The sequence below is a fragment of the Meleagris gallopavo genome, chromosome 1 (assembly GCF_905368555.1).
Source record: "Meleagris gallopavo chromosome 1, MGAL_WU_HG_1.1, whole genome shotgun sequence".
Classification (NCBI taxonomy): Eukaryota; Metazoa; Chordata; class Aves; order Galliformes; family Phasianidae; genus Meleagris; species Meleagris gallopavo.
The window spans coordinates 29,148,944-29,170,753 of record NC_139404.1 but is presented as its reverse complement, the minus strand read 5'-3'; the positions used below and the strand labels follow the sequence as shown (position 1 = coordinate 29,170,753).

The 21,810-nt window shown below is 40.4% G+C and overlaps 2 protein-coding genes across 7 annotated transcripts in view; one reads left to right on the top strand and one right to left on the bottom strand.

The window, feature by feature from the left end:
• The window catches only part of PPHLN1 (periphilin 1), a 72,008-nt gene extending 70,884 nt beyond the window's left edge, over window positions 1–1,124 (bottom strand). For 4 of the 5 annotated variants that reach the window (XM_085219690.1, XM_085219700.1, XM_085219709.1 and 1 more), the window contains exon 1: window positions 1,019–1,114. The gene's annotated coding sequence lies outside the window, so the exon portion shown is untranslated. Of the gene's footprint in view, window positions 1–1,018 lie in introns of all 5 variants that reach the window. The other variant, XM_085219714.1, reaches the window with a different exon arrangement.
• On the top strand, window positions 1,099–13,241 carry ZCRB1 (zinc finger CCHC-type and RNA binding motif containing 1). Of its 2 annotated transcripts, none has more exons than XM_085219748.1 (8): window positions 1,099–1,232; window positions 6,507–6,594; window positions 6,762–6,790; window positions 10,328–10,439; window positions 10,520–10,627; window positions 11,305–11,414; window positions 11,513–11,588; window positions 12,563–13,241. In XM_085219748.1, the coding sequence occupies exons 2-8, from the start codon at window positions 6,511–6,513 to the stop codon at window positions 12,692–12,694; spliced, it is 651 nt and encodes a 216-aa protein (XP_085075874.1). In that variant the 5' UTR covers window positions 1,099–1,232; window positions 6,507–6,510; the 3' UTR covers window positions 12,695–13,241. The 2 variants fall into 2 exon arrangements, with proteins under 2 accessions (XP_085075874.1, XP_010705350.1); XM_010707048.4 differs by lacking the exon at window positions 1,099–1,232 and adding an exon at window positions 8,066–8,207.
• The last annotated feature ends 8,569 nt before the right edge of the window (window positions 13,242–21,810 follow it).

Below are 21,810 nucleotides of genomic sequence, written 5' to 3'. Positions count from 1 at the left end.
TAGCTGTGCATTTTTGCTAGCAACAAACAAGAGCATGCATGCTGCATTCATAAAAACAGGCACCAGTGGAGGTGACCCGCTATTGCTGTCACCACTGCTGAAATGCAGCACCTCACTGTGCTAATGTGCACTGGTTGGTGTCCAGAAACGTTCAGCAAGCGTTGATGAGTGGCAATGGGCGCAATTCTTTTCTACATGGAGGAATTCAACGACACGCCTTTGCTTTGTATGAACTTCCATGTCAGACACCATTGTGTCAGACTGCCCCTCTGCTGCCATCTCTTGCACGGCAACAAAATGTAATGGAATATTGGTGGGAAGGCTCAGCCTCTACTGCCGTACCAACATCTACCTCAGATGTTGTGGACCAACACAATAAAAAAGGAGGCACTACTTTTGGAACAGCCCTCATGCAAAGACTCTAAGTGAGTCACAGGACACCCCACTTTTAGGCTGAGCACCAAGATGTATTTTAGGACATCCAAGGAAGTCGGACAGGTGACGTGGGCCTCAGGCCGCCCCGCAGAAGCAGCCAAGGTACTGCCCCTGCACCACGAGGAGCCGCAATGAAGGCACCTGCAATGGGTTCGCACCGCCTCCGAGAGCTAACTCGTGTAACTACACATAACTAAGACTCTTCCTGTCAGAACAAAACGATTAGACTGAGAACGAAAATATCTTGTCACCCGAGGGCTTAAATAATGAAAATAAAGTTTGAGAAGTGAGCTTGTACTTCCTGCTTCCCAGACTCACGCAGGCTGCCGACACCGCCCGTGACCAAGCAGCAGCCGCAGCCGTCCTCCCCTTCCCCTTCCCCTTCCCCTTCCCCTCCCCGCCTCTCCGCCCCGCGCTCCCCACGCTCAGGGCCGGAGATACCCGGGACCCCGGCGCCACTTCGCGCAGCCTCCGCCCCCCAAGGCGCAGGCGTGCCGGAGGTGCCTCCTGCCCGCCTTGCGCCGCAGCCCCACCGACCGGGGGAACGCCGTCCTCGAAACCCCGCTCTCGGAACCGCGCTCACCTCCGCCGCGTCCCGCTCCGCAGCCCCGCTCCTGCCGCTTCCGGCGCCGTTCGGGCGTTAACGGAAGCGCCCGGCTCGCTCGCAACGCTCGGCGCGAGTCGTTGCGCGTCAGCGGAAGAGCGGGTCGGGCCGGGCCGGGCCGGGCCGGGCCGGGCGGTGCGGGCCGCTGTGTCGCAGCATGGGCGCCAGCGCGCGTTGAGCGCCGCTGTGCCGGGTAGGGCCGCAGTGGGGTCGGGGGAGGCGGCTGGGCACCGCACTGGGCGCACTGAGCGGGGCGTGTGGGGCGGCGATGGCGGCGCGCTGCGCAGGGCTCGGTGGGCGGCCGGGGCGTGCGGGTGAAGGGTGCGCTGTGGAAGTTTTTTGACGGGCTGCTGCTCTCGACCTCGGTGTCGGTTTGGCCATCGTATCCCAGGCGGCACCAAAGTGGGGTGGCCAGCAAGGGCGAGGGAGCTGCTTGTTTCCCTCTGCTCTGATGCCTGGTCTAGTATTAAATGTGGAAGTTGGTGGCCCTGCGTGTGGCAGAGGGGTTGGAGATTCATGATCCTTTAGGTCCCTTCCAGCCCTGGCCATTCTGTGATTCTGTGTGATTCTGTGTTTTGCCCACGTGAAGCCCCAGCTGGAGTACCACATCCAGGCCTGCGCCCCCAGCAAGAGAAAGATGGAGGGCTGTGAAGGCAGTCAGGGGGCTGAAGCAGCTCTCCTGTGAAAGGAAGGTTGAGGGAGCTGGGCTTCTTCAGCCTGGAGAAGAGGAGGCTCTGGGGAGACCTCATTGTGGCCATCTGGTACTTAAAGAGAGTACATAAGCAGGAGGGAAATTGGCTTTTTACATGGGCAGACAGTGATAGGGGAATAGTTTTAAACTAAACGAGAGGAGACTTAGATGAGGTGTCAGGGGAAATTTGTCCCTGAGAAGTGGTGAGGCACTGGTATGTGCTGCCCAGATAGGCTGTGGGTATCCCAGGTCTGGAGGCTTTGGGCAGTCTGAGCTGCTGGGTGGTAACTGCCCTTGGCATAGGGGTTGGAATGAGGCAGTCTTGAAGGTCCCTTCCGACTCCTGTGCAATTCTAGAGTTCTGGGATTTGGGTATAAGTTGAAGGCAACTTAGTGTCATAACCGATGGTTGGTTGATTTGGCACTAAGCTCTGTCAATGCGCTTAAATTAGAAATAAAAAGTGGCATTTTAAGTGTCGAGATAGAAGTTAGGCCTGAGTGAGCATGTCTGGACTGAGTAGTTTATCCACACATACTTATATGTCTTTAATTCATTAAGTCACAGTGACTTAAGTAAGTGACCTTACTGCTGTGTATTTAAAACAAGTAAAAAAATTATGCGTAAGTTGCAATTTTGTTGGTGAGGTATGAAAATATTGGTGATTTCAGATCTCGCTTGATGCTTCAGAGCCATCTGAACTGTTTTGGTGATGTCCTTCTTCTATTCTGTCCTGGGACAGTGTAGGAAAACCAATTACTGAAATGAATCATTGTCTTTTCTTCTGACGTTCTCAATGTGAGTGACAGACGTGGCATTGAGTATCTTGGATTCATGCGAAGCATGCTTGTGTAATCAGTGTATTTTGCAGGAGACTGCATCATTACTGACAGATGGTTCTCATCAAGGAATGGCTTCTTTGTATTATTGGAAAAGACAGAAGAGGTTGAATTCAAGAAGTCATTCTGGTGACAAATATTTCCATCCCAAAAGTTAGTATGTGAAAATATTGTGAAAAATATAAAAATTCACAATATAAAATATTGTGAAAAAGTTAGTATGTGAAAATATGTGAAGAAAGCATTGGTATTGGAGAGAGGCTGTTATGTTAATGGGAGTTCTGCTCAACCCCATGGAGATAATGTACTGGCTTCCAGCAGATGCTTTAAAGTTACGTATCCGAGTAGCACCTTGACGACTAGGGAAGCCACATAAAACCATTCATTATAAAAACAGAAATGTTTCCATTTGCTGTAGCGGGGTATAGAAGCCAGATTATGCGTGACTCCCAGGTGAGTCCTGTGGCAACTAGAAAGCTCAGATGCTTGTTTTCATTTTGATATTTGATTTTTTTTTTTTTTTTTTTTTTTTTATGTTAGCCTGTGAAGTGAAATCCTACAGAGTAGACAGACTGGTGATGAAGGAGAAAGAATGTAATGAAAATATGTTGAACTTACATTGGACTGTTTATGGTGTTAGAGAGTTCCTGAAGTAAAAGGATTCTGAGCCTTGTAATGGAAGAGTTTATAATCTGGGGAGTTTAGCTTCAAACAAAAAATGGCTATTTTTTACACTTACCTTTTCCTCGTACTGGAAAATATCATATATGTAAATATGAAGCCTGCTATATCATGATTGGTGTCTATTAGTAGAAAAACAAAACAAAAACCTATTCTTCATATCCCAACAGTGGCTTTGAGGTAATTTTTGTTTGATTGTTTTAAAAAAAGGTAGATCTTTTTGTTAAGGTTTATAGGGGTGGGAAGAACTGTGGTAGTAGTTGGGTCTAAAATTGTATTTATACCATTGTATTCACAATAGATAACAAGAGATCTGCATTTTTAATGTACTTGAGCTTTTGGAGAGATTAATTTTTGTAAACTCATTATAAACCATCCCAGTGGCCTTAGTATTTAGAGCAGGATGCTGTCCTGCAGATCCTGAAGTTGTAGATTTGAAACTTTGCCAATTGGAAAATGGGAATGGCACTGCAGCCTTATGGTTGCTTCTTGATTTATTAAAACTTGTGTGTTGAAGGTAAGATGACTGAAACACCAGCACCATAGCCCTGAACAATACCATTATGTAGGCAGTCGGAACTACAACACTGATTCACTTAAATTTTTCTGGGGAACTGGAAACAAAGCAAAGCCTTAGCTGGCTAGCAGGCTGCAACTTTTTCAGTTTGCACCTGGAATAAGTAGTGTACAGCTAAAAACTGCAATTTTCAAGCTTGTGTTGATGGTAATTTTGTATTGGCTGAGCAATTAGGCTTGTAGTAATCTTCATACGACATACTGCTTTCTTTTTGGAGGCTTGCACAGCAGTGCTGTGGGGTATGCAAGCTGACTGGTGCCCAGTCACACTAGTCTTACTGGCATCTGTTCATTAATACACATCCTGCTTGATCTCCAGCTAGAAGGTGCTCCAGCTTCTGTCATTTTAGGCAGGGCAAATTGCTATCTACAGCCACATGAGGTTCACGTCTGCTGTTACAAAATACTGCACTGGTGATACGCCATAATGCAGCAGTGAGAGAGTGCTTACCATGTCCTTTGTATTGAGCTGCTTGTCTGGATAACTGCACTCAGGCCATCTATTTGTGTGGTGCGGTGCGGGGTCTGGTTAGGCTTGTCAAGGATACTAATGCCAAGCAGCAAGGAATTTGGGATAATAAATCAAGGCTGCATAACACCAGATGCAATGCGTGGCCTTTCTTGCAAATTTATTCTGTTTTTGTTTGCTTAACCTTTATGTTGCCATTTCCACTGGTGCCAAAAAAAAAAACAGTCTCTGAATGTGGAAAAACTCAGAATTCAATCACTTAGAAACCGACGCTTAAATGAGTTGTGATACATGGAGCTTGTCAGAAAAGAGAAACAAAACAGTTAGATAACAGGTTTTTGCTAGGAGTGTTGTATCTTCGATTACTAAATATTGAAATGCTAGAAAATAACCAAAGATGGATTAGAGTCTGACATTAGTTACTTTGTTGGCAACTGACACTTTCATTTAATCAAACTCGCTATGCAGAAAGTCCTTTAACATGCTGTATGTGTTCCATGATGGATATTGATTTATTTGGTTTCTTTCATCCTTTCATCAGCTTTCATCTGCATTTTAAAATGAATTGGTCTTATAGAATGGCTTGATCTCAGTATGGCAGGCAGCTAGGAATCAGAGCTACCAAGAAGAGGGAGTAAGGCTGCAGGAAACGGGATAAGTAGGTATTAATAGGGCTGTGTAGGGAATTTTTTTTGCTATGTTCTTTGGTGTCTTTTATTCTGATCTTGCATTTTGCTCATTTGGACCAAATCCTATTTACTGATTGGATCGGAAGCAAGAGGAGCTTTCCACCGACTTTGGTGCCACTTAAAATTTTGGGGAAAGTCCTAACATGAGGAAAACCCCAGCCTGCCTTTTCTTAAAGTTAATTCAGTCATTTGTTGCTTTGTGTAAGATAATGTGCGTGTAGTTAGAAGATAGGATGACTCATAGAATGGCTCGGGTTGTAATGGAATAGCTGGAAAGAGACCGTCCAGTTTCAACCCCGTGCCCTGGGTGAAGCTGCCACCCACAACTGTATCTGATTGCCAGGGCTTCATCCAGCCTGGCGCTGAACCCTCCAGGGATGGGGCATCCTCAGCTTCTCTGCGCAGATGTGCCAGTACCTCACTGCCCTCTGAGTAAAGAATTTCTTCCTTATCCTATCACTATCTGCCTGTATAACAAGTCAGTCTCCCTCCTGTTTATAAGCACCTCTCAAATATTGTAAGGCTTCAGTGGAATCCCTCTGGAGCTTTCTCTTCTCCAAGCAGAACGAGCCCAGCTCCCTCAGCCTTTCTTCATAGGAGAGCTGCTCCAGCCCTCTGATCATCTTCCTGACCCTCCTCTGGACCCACTGCAATAGCTCTGCATCCTTGTGCTGGGGACCCCAGCCTGGGCACAGTACTCCAGATGGGGCCTCACGAGGGCAGAGCAGAGAAAGACAATCACATCCTCACCTCGCTGGCCATGCAGCATGTTGAAGATCTTTTAAAATTGTCTCATTATTTCTAGGCATAGTGTTGGTACTCAGCATCCATAACTTAAAGAGGTTAGGATAGAAAATGTCTGTGGGATTTTCATGGTTCCTGCTGGTATAAAGCTGCTTAATCAGGAGAAGGAGTGTCTCAGGAAGATGCTGTTCATAACATGCTCTGGAAATCTACAATTCCAGAGCAGTATAGTATAGAAGCACAGGTAATGAATTCAGAAGGAAATGTGTGCTATCTTGACAGCTGAGATACGCTTTTTAAAGCCAATGCAGTTTATTTTCTTACTTCCCAATAGTTAGGACTCTGCTTTAGGAAAGCTTTTCCTTTTTTCCTTCACTAAATGTAGTTTAGTCTATGTTGAATCCAGCTGAGCTGGAACTAGTGAAAAGATCATGGTGGTACTTGAATGAAGGTTATTAATTTCACATATTGGCCAGAATATTTAATAAGTGAAGATAGAACCTTAGTACACTAACTTGCCAGTTACTGGTTGACTGGGACAGAAAAATTATGCTTTAGAGAAAAAGGAAGGGGGAAGAATATAAGGGTAAAAATGGATTTCATGTAATAAATGATGAAAGGGAAATGAAAGCTGTGCTTTCTTGCATTTTTGTCACAGCCAGCTGTGTTTGAAGAACAATTTGGAAAAAAAGTGAAAACTCTTACAACTGTTTTGTTGAGCTTTTTCAATTGCTTGCATTTTGAATACAGTTTAATTCATTTCTCTTTCTTCTTTCATCAGGAAAATGAGTGGAGGGTTGGCACCAAGCAAAAGCACAGTCTATGTGTCCAATCTACCCTTCGCTTTGACAAACAATGATCTATATAGGGTAAGTTTTCAAGAGCCATATTGCTTAGACTAAACTTAGTGACAACAATTTTGAGTATAAATACTATATTGATATGGATCTTTTAGAAAAGTTTATCTCAATAAATTTATTAATAATTAAATGTAATTTTCTGTAGTTAAATCTTTTTATTTTGTTCTGTATTTCAGATTTTTTCCAAGTATGGAAAAGTTGTCAAGTAAGTGATCTGATTATAGCCTGTTACTTTTGGAGTTCTCATTTTAAAATATTTGATGTCTTTGCTTGATTTGAACGTATTGTGCTCTTTATGATTTAAGCATTAAATGTCTAACTGTATTGAAGTCCTGTTCATTTTTAATAAAGTATAAATTTAATAACTGGGAGTTCTTGCACATATACTGTAAGAGTATCTGCGTTGGAGAAAAATACAGTTGGTAACCACTTCTCAAGAGCAGGTAGAATGTTGATACATAGCAGCAGTCATTTCTCTAAAGTAGCTGAAACAATATTCTTCTGGTAAGTGCTGCCAGGTTGAGAACTGTAGGAGTGGAAACTTCTACATGTGTGAGCTAGATGTTGCAGTTATTACAACCAGTTCCCACAACTGCAGTGTACAATTCCTTTGTGGTTCTAGGTTGATTTGTTATTGTCACTGTTTAAGATTAGATGTAAGGCTGCATGATAACAGTTCTTTATATGTGCCACATGCACGAATAAGATTTGGGAATACCTGTCTCCACATTGAAATAATAGGAATAAATGCCATGATAAGAAACTTGCTGGATTTGTATGCTGTTTTTAACTGATCGGAATAACAAAACTAGATTTGAGTTTTCAACTCTGTATGAGCAAATATCTGCTCTAAAATTCACACACAGAATCACACAGAATCACAGAATGGCCAGGGTTGGAAGGGACCTCAAGGATCCCCTGCCACATGCAGGGCCACCAACTTCCCCATTTAATACTAGACCAGGCTGCCCAGGGCCCCATCCAACCTGGCCTTGAACACCTCCAGGGACGGGGCATCCACAGCCTCTCTGGGCAGCCTGTTCCAGCACCTCACCATTCTCTCTGTAAAGAACTTCCCCCTGACATCCAACCTAAATCTTCCCTCCCTCAACTTAAAACCATTTCCCCTTGTCCTGCAGTTATCAACCCTTTCAAAGAGTTGACTCCCCTCCTGTTTGTAGGCTCCCTTAAGGTACTGAAGGGCTGCAATGAGTCACCCCACAGCCGCCTATTCTCCAGGCTGAACAAGCCCAGCTCCCTCAGCCTGTCTTCGTAACATTCATTGGCTGCTGTAATCATTTCTCATGTATAGAGCTATTCAATGTTTGTGAAGTCTCAGCAGTGTGTTTCAGTGGACAAAATAGCAGGAAATGCCAATCAGGCTGTTAGACAAACATACAGGAGAGGAAAGCCCTTATGCAGGGTTCTGACAGACGTGCAGTGACCAGTGCAACCGGGCAGCTTCAGTCTTTCTTTCCAGGTTCGGGGTACTTGACCTGTTTTAGTTGATTGCTGAACAACTGACTTAGAAAAAACCCGTTGTAGTAACATTGGTGTTTAATAACTATTGATGATCCTATTCTTCATAAATTTGTCACTTCTGACCTCCCTGCTATCCTTTGGTAAGGAGTTCCACAATCTAAAAGTATGTATGTGGTTTGTGTTTGTTGGGAGTAGGGGTCTTCTTTGAACTTGTTTGGATACTTAACTGCATGAAGTAATGACTATATGATACAACGCTTATTTTAAAGGTGCTATACCAGCCTGCTTTCTCTTTTCTGTTAATAGTTTCTCATGGCTTTGCCTAACATATGCCACAGAAATGGTGTTTTCAGATGCGTGTATTAAAGAAATCCTGTTCTGCATTATTTGGGAAACGGAGTAACTTAGAACTCAGCTCTGTTTGTATGGTTTCTGTTTGCCTCACCTGTGTATTACTTCACAAAAAAAGAATCACTTCCTAATACCTAATTTTTCCTGATGGTTTACCTGTTTACTATCAGAAATGAAACTAACTGCAGACTCATGGAATAGCATGTGTAAAATACTATCGTGGAACAACTTTTGCTTAGCAAAATTTGCTACCTAACTCTTTGTCCCTTTGCAAGCTGACCTGACTCTCAACATGCAGATAGAATGGGATTTTACTGGCTTTTCAGCTTCACAATGAAAAGTGATCCTTGTTAGTGTTAGTTTCCTATTTGTAACTAATTATTAATTCCCAAGAAAAGTCTTTGCAAAAGTTAGTTTGTTTTCTGGAGAGTCTTTGTTCAGGGATGTTAAACACTCCATTTCACAGAAAGTTTTATAGTTTCAATTGAATCAGTTCTAACTTAATTGAAAGAAGAAACTTTAGTTGGCTTTTTCTGAGGTGTGACTTGACTCAGCAAAATCATATTGACTTTTCTTTCTTACTACACTTTTCACCTCACTATATGCTGATGATTATGAGTTCAGCTCAGTTTTTTCAGAACTCAGACTTCCTAGGATTCCAAGAAGCTGCTGACTTAGTAAAGGTTTGTCACACATTGCATTATTAATTGCTGCATTAACATCCCAATCAGAAGTCTGACAGTCATTCTGGGGTTCCACTGGGACTCCTGGGAGAATATCTTGTCAAAAGAACGAATAGAATTGGTCCAAACTCAGTTTTATTGATGCTTCACCACATTGTTGGGTGCATCCTGGTAAAAGAGGCTTTGATAGAAAACCTGTTCTATGCTCTGTCTATACCTGCATTTAGGGGAAAATTGAGTGTTTTTACTGAGCTTCTGTCTCAGTTCTTACTATATAGATCATCTGTTACACTTTTTTCTAGTAGGCTTTCTGTTTTTGAACTGTTCACTGGTTGGTTGGTTTGGTTGGATTTAGATTATCTGTTGGTGTCACTACTTCTTATGATTTTATATTGCCTTATGGCTGAACCTTGTTCTACCTGCTAAGTGAGGCACAGGCAAGAGTTTATTTTTTTAGCTTTGAACATATATTTTTACATATATGCAGACTGCCATCCTGTTTCCCATTGATGTTTTCTAGGACTAAATACAATTGGCATAAGAGCGAAAGAATCGAGGTTGGGTAGTTCATTCTTTTTCTTTGTTTTTGCTGGGTAAAAGTCTTTAATTTGCTACCATCTCTGCTGTTTCCAGTGTCAGACTGAAGATTTGGCTTTGTGTCATGTAAATTAACGCATGTATCCATAACCTGCCTGGATTCCAGTTGGAGAAACTTGTAGAAAAATATTGCAAAATACTTATTATTTTCCATTGTGTACATCTTTGGCTGGTTAAAATATATGTATATCTATATATTATTTTTGGCTGCAAAAATATATACTCTGTTTGGATGCAGTTCAATACACTGCTTTTTCAGCAATTATAGCAATGGTCAAGATTACTTCTGAATTTTAATTTCACCTCCAGTGTGTACAGTTCCCTTCAGTTGCACTGTCTGCAAATCTAAAGTGTACGTTCTTCATTCTGAAGCCATTCAGGAGAATAAGGCATGGTAGCGGACTAAAATGATGTAGAGAGACTCCTCAGACTATTTCCAAATCGTCTCCAATGTACCTGCAAGCACAAAGTGTGGTTAGCTGTCCCTTTGAATTTAATCTTTTCTATTGTTAAGTATGCTTTTTTTCCTTTTTGCTGCCTGGCTAAGCTAAGATCCTATTGGGATCTTTCTGGAAAAATTGTCTCTAAAACAATTCTAGCATATCAATAATGTGACTGTATGTTTTCAGAGTTACTATTATGAAAGACAAAGACACCAGGAAGAGCAAAGGAGTCGCCTTTATTTTGTTTTTGGATAAAGAATCTGCACAAAACTGTTCCCGGGCACTCAATAACAAACAGGTAAGTTACGGAACGTTGTTATGGTGGAAGGGTAGGGTTTGCACTTCCAAACATTTACTTTTTTCTCCTATTTGCTGTAGCTGTTTGGAAGAGTAATCAAAGCAAGTATTGCCATTGATAATGGAAGAGCAGCAGAATTCATTCGCAGGCGGAACTACTTTGATAAGTCAAAATGTTATGAATGTGGGGTGAGTAAAACCAAAAATAAAGCAACATGTTCCATATTTTAATTTTCAGCTTATTTCTTCAGTTTCACCATTAATAATACTGTGGTGTTAAAATCTGTTTGCTGTTGTTGTTGTCAATTTGCATAGCAGTTTTACCATTGTCCAGAATGACAAAACCTTTTGGGGGATTTTTGAGGGATGGGGGAAAAATGTTCTTACAACAACTGCTTAACGTGCTGATGAGCAAGACAAAGCATCATTATTATAATGTTATATGAGAAGGAACAGCTCCTAATCTTTGCTTCAAAATATTCCTATTTGTAACATTTTTGAGACCAAAAATGTTGACTCACTCATATTTCTTAAATTGTTAACACTGAAGTTTGTATCTCATTATGAGTATAAACCATGCTGTCCTGTATTCTGATGTTGCAGCAGCAGCTAAAGTTAATCTGGCTCGCACATAGTTGTTCTGAATTTGCAATTAAACATGCATATCACTGCCAATCTCTTTGTTTCCATGGCGAGCTTATAAAGAGTTTGTCTTCTGTGTGCTAATTCAGCATTCCATTTATCTTATTAATTGCTTCAATTTTTTTTCCCCTGTGAACTGTCTTCCATTAACTTCCCTCATTATATGTTTCAACATGTAGTGGTTGGTAATGATTTTTGTTAATTAATATTTCTTTTCCTACAAGGAAGCAGGACACTTAAGTTATGCTTGTCCTAAAAATATGCTGGGAGAGCGGGAGCCACCAAAGAAAAAAGAAAAGAAGAAGAGAAAGAAAGTTGTCGAACCAGAAGAAATGTATGTACATCTATTTACATGTTACTACTTTGTTTAAGCAGCTTTTTCATATGGAACACTTAAAGCTCTCTGTATTTTTCTCTCTCTGCACAATGAAGTGAGGAAGAAGAAGAAAGTGAAGAGGAAGGAGAAGATCCTGCTCTAGACAGCCTCAGCCAGGCTATAGCTGTTCAGGTACAAAATTGAAGTGTTGCATATTTATTTCTAAATGGAACTCTGCCTCCTTCTTTTAGCTGTAGTAGATACATGCATTGCTTTATCTAATAGAGCTTTCCTCTCAAAACATATTTATAGCGGTTTTAGTTACATAGATAGTAATACAGCTGTCAGACTCTCTGTCTTTAATACTTCTTTACAGGCTCTTACTTCACTACAGAGTGCAAGCCTGAATTGGTGTTCAGATGTCATGACTTTCCAGTCCCCAGCTGTCCCCTGTGAACCTCCACTACCCAAAAAAGTTCTCAGATTTTTTTTAAGATAACTTTGTCCCAAATATGACTTTACTGATGTGCAACAGATTTACAGGACATAGTCTGTCAGTCTGTGCAGATACGCACAATTATACCCCCACTTGCATCCCAAAAAATTCTCCATGGTTAGAAATAAAACCAGTAAGCACAAAGAAGCCAGACAATATTTCATTTCTCTCAGTTCAAAGAATGTAACCAGGGTAGTATGTTTTCTAACAAAAATAGGAAACATCTATTTTAACCTTTAGCTGAATTACTTTCGAATCCCTGAAGAATTGAATTCCCTGAATGAATGACTGGAAAAGGCAACAGATAGACTTGTTAGTGGAACAAATCTGACTCAACATCAGGCTCAAATGCAGTGTGCATTCCTGGCTTCAAATCTCAGTTGCTCTATAGCTCTGGAAGTTCACTGTATTCATCTAGGTCCTCTCTTTGAAAACAGAGAGTACTCCATCTGCATTGGTGCAGAGCACTCCAACTGTTTGAATGTGATAACTACTTTCAGAAGTGTTTTCTGAAATGCATGCATAACACAATTTCTCTGGAAATTGAGATAAATCCTCTAAATTCTTTAACTTGCTAAATAACACATTGCCTTTTAATAATTAGCATTATTATTTGTAATGCATCTTAATTTTTTCTTAGTACTAGCTAATACTGCTTCTTCCATTGTAGCAAGCCAAAATTGAGGAAGAGCAACAAAGGTGGACACAGACTGCAGGGGAATCTTCAATTTCAGATGACTCAAAACGTCCACGGATTAAGAAAAGTGCTTATTTCAGTGATGAAGAAGAACTTAGTGATTGAAGTAATAGTGTTTTATATGTGTATATATAATATATACGGTGTACATTTTGTAAAGTGGTACAAGTTGTCTGTAATACAGGTTTTTCTCGGTGTTGAAGACACACAAAATCATGTTTCAGTTCTATCCTTCCCCTTGAATGTCTTATTTTTTGATCTGTCTGTCTCTCTTCTCTCTCCATGTCTCCTCCACAACCCCCTCTTTTGCCTTAAAGGCAGCTTTTTACAAAAGTAGTGTGTTTCTATACTTAAATCCAGATAAATACCTGTGAGAATACTTCTTGCAGGTAGTATCTCAACCTGAATCCTGGGAGTAAAACCTTTCATTAAAGCAGTTTTCCTAAGAGAACTTCCTCTTAGGATCGCTGTTAACACCTCAGATTCTTTATTAGTCTGTTTATTGTCTGTTTGGAAGCAGTGCTTTAATAGTACTTCAGTGTTACGTGATTGTTGCAGTAGCTTCTCTGCATGGGGTTGTATTTCAGCTTTAACCATTGTACTAGTCTTCTAACACTTCATGCAGTAGTACAATAAATTACTGTTATATAAACTCAGTCTGTGAAATCATTTTAGAGTATACCTCTGCCTGTTCTCCAGAAGGACACTGAGATGCTGTTCTCCTGGTTTATTTACCATTTGAGTCATTTGTTGTACACCTTTACAGCATTATATAGTCATATGCAATATAGGCGTTGTATGAGATACGAGTTAAAGGTGATGTGGTGATTAGGTCGCTCGTAAAATCGAGTCTCCATATAGTTAAAAAAGAGAATAGCCGTTATACTTTAAAAGTGGGAGGGTTCATATGTTTTTAATATACTCTAATCTGATATTTGAAGTCTTCTGCTATGGTAAGAGCTTATACTGCACTTCTTTTCATGGCTGCAGTTTGGATGCCTGACACGTTATTTATGGTTACACCTTGATTTATAAATGTAGTTGTATCTAGAGTGGTTAACAAGAGCATAGCTCAGTCCTGTCTATATTCTTAGGTATCTGAATCTGCTGTTAAAAGCCAAAGGCCACAAAGATCCCTGTGTGCCTGAAAACCAGCTTTAATTTGTCCCTGGAACTGTCACGGTCTAAGCAAGGTGTGTTGGCACCTATTTTGCACTGAAACTTGTTCAAATCTTCTAAAAAGGATATCCTGTTTAAATTTGTGTAGGGTTCTGGTCTTCTTCTCATGACTAAGGCTAAAGAGCATCATGGAAGCATCAGGATCAGTACAAAGCCCTGCACCAATGATCACTCCCCAAACCACAGGCACATGATGATGGTAATAACCTTTCTATGTCGGCCACTTTCTGTAGTCAGACTTTTCATTTTTAGGATTCACAGTATAAAACACATTTACACTTTCACTCTTGAAAGAAGAGACCATCTGGCCTCTGTTTCTATTTTCAGCTCTTCCTGTTACTCATCAGGACTTGGTTTTCTTCCAAATATAGAAAATATAAATCTAAGTATACCATTACATATTTTTGGTTAATGCCAATTTACATTCAGATATGTAACTGACTGTTTTAGCATGTGCAAACAAACCAACCACAACTAAGTACACCCTTTAAGCAAATACACAGCAGCATTCAGATAGTCGTTCTAGGGTCTTCTGTTAATAATTTCAAAGAAGTTCAGAAATGAAGATAAGGTAATGAGCTGGAAGATTTTTCTGCATGAAAAAGCCACAAAAAACTGGGTTTGTCTACTTCTCAATTATTCTTCAGTGCTGTTTTCCAAAAAAATTAGAAAGCCAAAACACAGCAGAGGACCTGGTTGACATAATCTATGGCTTTGATTTGGGAATAAAGATTAGAATAGGATCATTCATTTGGAAAGGGCCTTCAAAGATCATTTAGTCCAACTGCAACGTTTGGCAGCTTGGAAGAATTCAGTAGTCAAAGAAGTGATCAGGAAGCCAATTTCAATGAATTCACTACACTGTGTAGTCTAGTAATGGAACTCATTGCTGAGGGACTTTTTTCAGGGTCAGAGGGTCAAAAAGATTTGTATGTAGGTGATAGTTAATCAAATGTTAGCTTAAATGTGATCTCCACTCAGAAATACCCTGCATTACTGACTACTTATGGCTGTAAAATACAGAGAGATTAACAGCCTAGGAGTGCTTCATTCTTACACACTTTTCTGTTTCCTTTTTCCTACTGGAGTCTTGTCAGAAAAAATAAAACAAAACTGACCTTTGTTCTGACCCGATGCAGTGCATTTTCAGGATTTCCAGTAGCTGGAGCACATTGTTATATCTTTCTACCCTGCTCCTTCTGCCTCACTACTTTCCCCATAGGATCTGCTTTTGTCAGCATGAAGCAATAGCTCAGTCCAGGCTATTAGAACTGACCTGGTGTCACTCTTCCGTGCTCTTTTGTACCAAGCATAAAGTCAATTAAGGGGCAGCTGCCATTGCAAAAGAAACAGATAGAAATGATCCTGCTTCTGTGCAGAGCTGGCATATAGAATTCCTTACCTTAAATCATATTTAACCAGATTTTTTAATTCTGTTTGGACTTTTATTGTTTAATGGTACTTACAGGTTTTGTCTTAGAGTCAGGGTAAAGAAGAGAGCACCCAGTCCCTAAAATGGGGCCGAGAGGGACTTTGGAGAAGTGAGATTTTGCACTTTGGTCTCATGAATTATTTGAAGTTTCTGTTCTTTGTTGGCAAAAGGATGAAGCATCTCTATGTGAGGAATTAGGGATACCAATGTTAGGTAATTACTGTTTATTAACACCAAGGGATTTGCCCAAGGTCACCGACTTCATGCAGCATGGCTTCAGTTTTCCATCAGAATCCGATCAGTGTGGATAAGCTCAGTGGAGTGTGAACCAACCTCTTAATTTAGATCAGGCCAGTAGGATACCACTTTATAAAACAGAAGTGGTAGAGTGGTTCCTTTGTCATAGTTTGGAATCTTAAAGAAGCACTTCAGGAAGCAGAAAACAGCTGTGGTGGCTGCATGGCTCTGGGCCAGATGGGTGACGCTATGGAGGCATATTATGGAAAGAGAGAAGAATAAAAACTGCCTTGTAAAACACCTTGCTGCCTTCCTGTTGCTGTCACAAAAGCCACAGCATTTTGTGAGTGGTTTTTGTTGCTTTATTTTTCCTTTTTATAAAATACTTTGAGGTCATAGCTTACGCAAGCAAGCTGATGCTGGTGTCAGAGTATATGCAGTATGGCTATGATTAGAGAGAATATGATACAAGTGGCAGACTTCTAATAACACTGAAAATTGAGATCTTTGTACAAATACCATTTTACTACATTTTATCCTTCGTATTTTCAGAACAGTTTGAAAATTGTTGAAATAATTCATTCCAGGTGTTGGAATCTCTTTTTGTCTATTGAACTGGCTCACAGAGTAATGTCCCAAAAGCCACTGGAAGATGACTTTTATCTGTCCTTGGGGAAGAAAGGACTGTGTAAAGGGGGATAAGGATGATTAGCGTAACTGATTATAAATTATATTGCTCAAATTGTGCCCATGCAGCACTTGTTAAACCATTGCAGCCATGAGGCATTGGAGTAATTCAGTCCATGTTTAGCAGGCTCCCACTATGTTCTTGGCATATTCAGGTTACTACTCTCAGCAGAGCAATAGATGGGGCTGTAAATATAAAGAACTATGTCTAGCTAAATAGGTGATGTCTGGAACAAATTGTAAACACTTTATCTTTGGTTTCTGGGTCACCACGTTCTCTGGGATAGCCCTTTGTTAGTCTGCAGGGATGGCTTGTGCCATTGCACAAGAAGATGTGCACTGCATGGTCTTTTAGCTGTAGTGTTCTGTTGCAGAAAATATTGAACTGCTTAGAAAAACTGGATGTAAAGCTTATTTGATATTTAGAAATGGGATTTATTAGGTGCTACTGTGAACATTAAAGATATTGGTATAGAGACTTCATAGATTCCAGTTTCTATTCTGTTTGGCATCTGCAGCATCAATAAGATAACATATATGTCAAATACCACCATTGCTCTTCTACAGAAGTATTTCAGATACACTCTTCCATATGTGTTACATTAAATTAACTGGTGTTGGACAGCTGATTGCTTGTTTTTAGTATAGATTGCAAAACTGATGTTAGGTGTTCTTAAAATGTTCCTGTGAAACAGTTTTGATTGTCTTGCAGATCATAACAGGGTGAGTTTTTTTCTGTTGAAGGCAATATTAAAAATTTCTGCAATGTACCTCCTTTAGAGAACAAGGTGTAAACTGAAGAGCTGAGTTACTCTCGGAGTGGATGACCTTGTTTCTTCTATCTTGGTGTAAGATAGGCAAAAAGCCTAGAAAGGATAAGTCTGTATGTGAAAGAAAGGAGTATTTTTGAAGTTGAGAAATAGCACAGGTTTGTGAAATAATGTTTGGTTTTTTTTGGTGCCAGAGCAGCTCTGACCCTGCTGTGCATTCAAACAGATGAGATATGTGCTTATACATGTATTTAATGGATATAGATAATCCAGCAACTAGATTTACAGAAATTGTAAAATGTGATAAAAGCATCTGCGAAAAACCTGGTGAGGCAATGTAGGGTACAGTGACTTGAAGAAACCACTGCTAATAGTATGAGGACTTCCCTGTCCGATTAGTAAGATCTCCTGAGAAGCAAATACAGCTCTGAGATGATGTCCGTCGAAGCTAAGAGCCACAAGCCTACGTCAAGATGAGCTGATCCGTGAAAATTCAATTGTATCAATAGGCAGCTGAAGAAAATTAGAAGGCATCTAAATTTAGATACTGCATCAAGCTTGGTACAGTACAGCAAAAACTGTCACTTGGCTGCAGAAGTAAAGATGCATTACTGTAACTGTGTGTGATGGCAGAGGGCATGCCGTGAACAGATGCAGCTATAGCAGAAGGAGGGACCCAAAATATAACCAAAATGAATGTGAAGGAAAGTGTGTGTATGCTGTGAATTTCCAAAGCACTGAAATATATTTTTAGAGTGAATGGACTGGAACTGCATATATAGCTTCATGTTTAATTAAAAAATAAGTGTGTTACATCTGAAAATGATGAACCTTTCTAATGGTACAAGCTTGTGGTGATGTGCAAATGTTCAAGGAAAGGAGAAAAAGGAAAGGAGGATGCAGTTCTGCAAAGGACCTCACTTGGGATGCCCTTGATGTGTGAATTTGATTAGATGGCAAGGAGCCATCTGCCCATGAAGCCTGGAGCCAGGAGGGTGCATAAAAAATGAAATGACTTAGTAGCATATGGCAGTTAGAAAAGATGAGAACATACAGTACGTGGACGTGATGGCTTTGAGTTCATGAACCGTGTATTTGGAATGAGTGATTATAGTCCTTGAAATTATGTTCTTTCAAAGAAAGTTTTTAAAAATACAACCGCTAGATTTATTTTCATCTGTTGCAGCACTGCGTTTTGGACAAGTGTTTTTACTGTGGGAGGCTTTCACAGGAAAAGCTTAAATATGGAAACTCATTTAATTAAAATCTGGAACGCAGTTCTGCAGCAAGGGTGGATCGTCTGAGTCCCGTGCCTGTGGCATCTCAGAATGCAGGGCCCTGGGGCATTATCTGTGTTCATATTTAATGTAGCTGAAGCTGCTGGAGAACATCCAGTACCCTGTCCATTTGCTGCACAATGTAGGTCAAGCCCATGATGGACTGTGTGAGCTTAGGACAAAGTCGCCCTTTGCAAAACTTCTTTGCCTTTTTTTCTACCCTTGTCTTTGGTTGGTGTATTTTTTTACTCCATTGCACTCACATTGTATGCTCGCTAAACTGCACACATATTGTGCAAGCTACAAGATGTTATTATTACTCTCACCATCTTTCTGCTGGCACATTTGGGGTCGTGCTTTTGCTCAGGATTTCATATGCATGCAAGCACTATGTAAAGTTTTGAAATGGGAAGGCTGGTTGGTCTACATGTGCTGGGAGCTCTCCACACCAACGACTCTACACCTCTGAGCAAGGGGCAATCAGTGCTTGTGGGGCTGGGAGGCAGGCAGAGCAATGAGTGGGCCAAATGTCCATCCAGAATGAGCATATGACAATTATACTAAATATTTTCAGCTCTCTTTCGTCAGATCCCACTCTTGGCATTACTTTAGATCAGGTTTTCTGACGGTTAAATTTAAATAGCAATCTGGGGTATCTAGGTGTCAGTTCAAACTGCCAAGATTTGATTTCAGTCTTGTGATGGTTAAAAAAGTACAACAAAAGCACTGTGAGGGTTATATGAATGCAAATTGGACTCACTATGTCTGCATTGTTATCTTCATGCCTTACCTGGTCTTTTGTTGGGACTCATTTCTCTTAGTAAAACTATTTTTCACCTAAGAGTTACTTTTAAATAGATTCTGACTTCAGAGACATAAACGAAGATAGGACAGTGACTGTTTGGAAATAAAGAGAGTGAATTACACTTGGGAGGAGAACTGGGAGAACTTTTCTCTCAGAGAGTGGTCAGGCACTGGAATGGGAGCCCAGGGAGGTGGTGGAGTCGCCATCCCTGGCAGTGTTCAAGAGGTGTCTAAATGAGGAGCTACAAGATACGGTTTAGTGCTTGTGGTAGCAGTGGTAATGGGAGGACTGTTGGACTAGATGATCTTGTAGGTCCTTTCCAACCTTGTGATTCTATGATTCTATGATTCAGAAAATAAAGAATACAGAGAATTGGCAGGTGAAACTGGGAATGTTGTTAGAACAGAGATCAGCATCAGACTAAGGGCAAAAGGGTACAAAAGAAGGTCAACCAAAACCCAGCAAACAGTTGTCTGTAACATCAATTTCCCTCGTATAGTTTTGCATAGGAAGTGAGCAATGTTACGGATTGCAGTGAAGGTTTGCTTTCAATATTTGACTCAGAACTCAGCTAAAGTTCACAGCATTATAGCAAAGGTGAATGCATACGTCAGGGAGTTTTGAAAACAGACTTGGAATGACTTCCCAGTCTTCAGTCATTGTTCTAAGAGCTCTTTAACCATTACACAACTTTAATGACCTGATGGTGCATCTGCAAACCTCTGTCTCTTAAACTCACTTCCCTGCTTGTTGCCCCTCCTACCACTGTGAGATTGCTATTTCTAAGAGTTTTCTCCAGTTTTTCCAGTCATCTGGATGGCAAAGTCCTACCTCTATTCACAACACTGACATGACTTACTAAGGGTTTTTCCTTTATTCATAACTTGTTTTTCTGTCTGTGATGGAGGTTTCCTCTCTGGATCTCTGACTGTTTCAGATGGACAGGTTTCTGTTCTCAGTTTTTTTTGTTGTTACTGTTTTCTTTTAACTATATTGATGTCCAATCTGCAGGCTGGCTTCAGGGTGTCTCCTTGTAGCTATACTTTATCAGAGAGACACTTTTTTAAAGAAAAAATTACATTTCAGCTATACCATTCACGTTATCATTTTGTCCAGTTGATTTTCCACTTTTCCTATCAGTGACTTAAGTTATAATCTAAATAAGGGTTTAGGCTTACAACTAAAGGAGATTTTATTCATTCACGTTCTCTCCCCTTCAGTAAGCTGCTAAAAATGAGAGTTTCAGTTAACTTCTGTCACATTTAGCCCATCCATTTTTTAATTTTTAATTTAGCAGGAAAAAAAAGGAAAATGTTCAAAAAATGGGCAGAGTCCTGGCAGCTGAGGTGAGCAGCTAATAATGCAAGTTCATCTTATGTTTTGTTCTAAAATTACTTGTGTTAATAATGAATAAGGAACAAGAAATCCATTCCAAAATTTGCTGCCTGCAAATTTGCCATCTCTGTTTCTCTCTCTCTTCTTGCAATATAATTGTTGCAGTTCCTTTACATAACATGAATGAATTAAATTGAATTCACTAAGATGATTAAAATATATATGGCTGTCATTAACTCAATTATAGCAAAAAACAAGCAATGAATCACACAGGCTAATATTTGCTGTCACGTTTGATGAGATACTTAAACCTCTGCTGTTGAGAGAGGCCAACAAACTGTATTTCAAATGTTTAGAAGTTTTTTTTTCTTGTGAGAATAGAATCAGAGAATCATACAGTGGCTTGGATTGGAAGGGGCCCCAAGGATCATCAAGTTCCAGTCCCCATGCCGCAGGCAGGGCAATACTCCAGTATTAGTTTCATACTTGCCTCCAGTCTGAGCAGTGTGATATTATTCACTGATAGCTGTTTTTAAAAGACATATTTATGCCATAGTATTATGATAGGTAGTACTTTTTGATGTTGCTCTCTTGAAAGATTGAATAGCTGTTCCATTGTTTTCTTTGGTCTTTCTTCTTTTCCCTCTCCTTTTTATTGGTACAAAAGTTCATCGTTGAAATCTACTGATGTTTGACAGAAAATGCTTATTCTAGAATCAAAGCTTTATTGATTCTAGAAAGAAACAGAAATACCCCAGCTTACTGTTTCTTACATAATCTATTATATTTTACTTCATTTAGAAATAAACCTTAGCTGATTGTCCCTTTTAATTAGAATAAGCCAACGGGCAGATGGTTATTCCATGTTTTGATTCGTATCTCTGGAGTTCCTTACTTGAGTTGTTCCCAAGCGTTCATGTTTCTCACTGGTGCTGCTATATCTGAATACTGATTTAGGGAAGCTGCTTTTTGACTCAGAGCAAAAAATCTCAGGAGGGAATGGGGAGACTCAGAGGAGCCTTGGTAGACTGCTATCATTTACATGACAGGAATGATTTGTCAAGAAACAGGCCACCTTGCTGAGGAGAAATCCCACATGACCGATCATTCACTCCTGCTGGTTTCTCAACCTGTTTTTCTCATCCTGAAACTGTGGGTCAGGTTTCGCTTAGTAAAAGTACTATTGATTTTCAAACAGTGTCACAACAAAACTGGAGCAGTAGGAGATGAGAACTCACAGCTCATGGGAAGTAGTGAAAAGCAAAAAAAGGGCAATTCCTTCAAGAAGTTGTGATGAAAGCATTGTCACAAACTACCCCAAAGTGGGAAGAAATAAGATCCCAAATTAACCTAACCGTGAGCTTTTCAACAGTGTTAAAACAGAAAAAGAAAAATGAAACCTGGGTAAGCTTGCTGAGTGTTAGCACAGAGAGAGAGAATCATAGAATCATAGAAAGGCCTGGGTTGAAAAGGACCGCAGTGGTCATTGAGTTTCAACC

Bases quoted from the DNA above. Each gene is read 5' to 3' on its own strand.
- ZCRB1 (XM_085219748.1), top strand. From the start codon at position 6,511: ATGAGTGGAGGGTTGGCACCAAGCAAAAGCACAGTCTATGTGTCCAAT. The intron at 10,628-11,304 runs GTGAGTAAAACC...TTTTCCTACAAG, and splicing joins CAAAATGTTATGAATGTGGG to GAAGCAGGACACTTAAGTTA. The intron at 11,589-12,562 runs GTACAAAATTGA...CTTCCATTGTAG, and splicing joins GCCAGGCTATAGCTGTTCAG to CAAGCCAAAATTGAGGAAGA.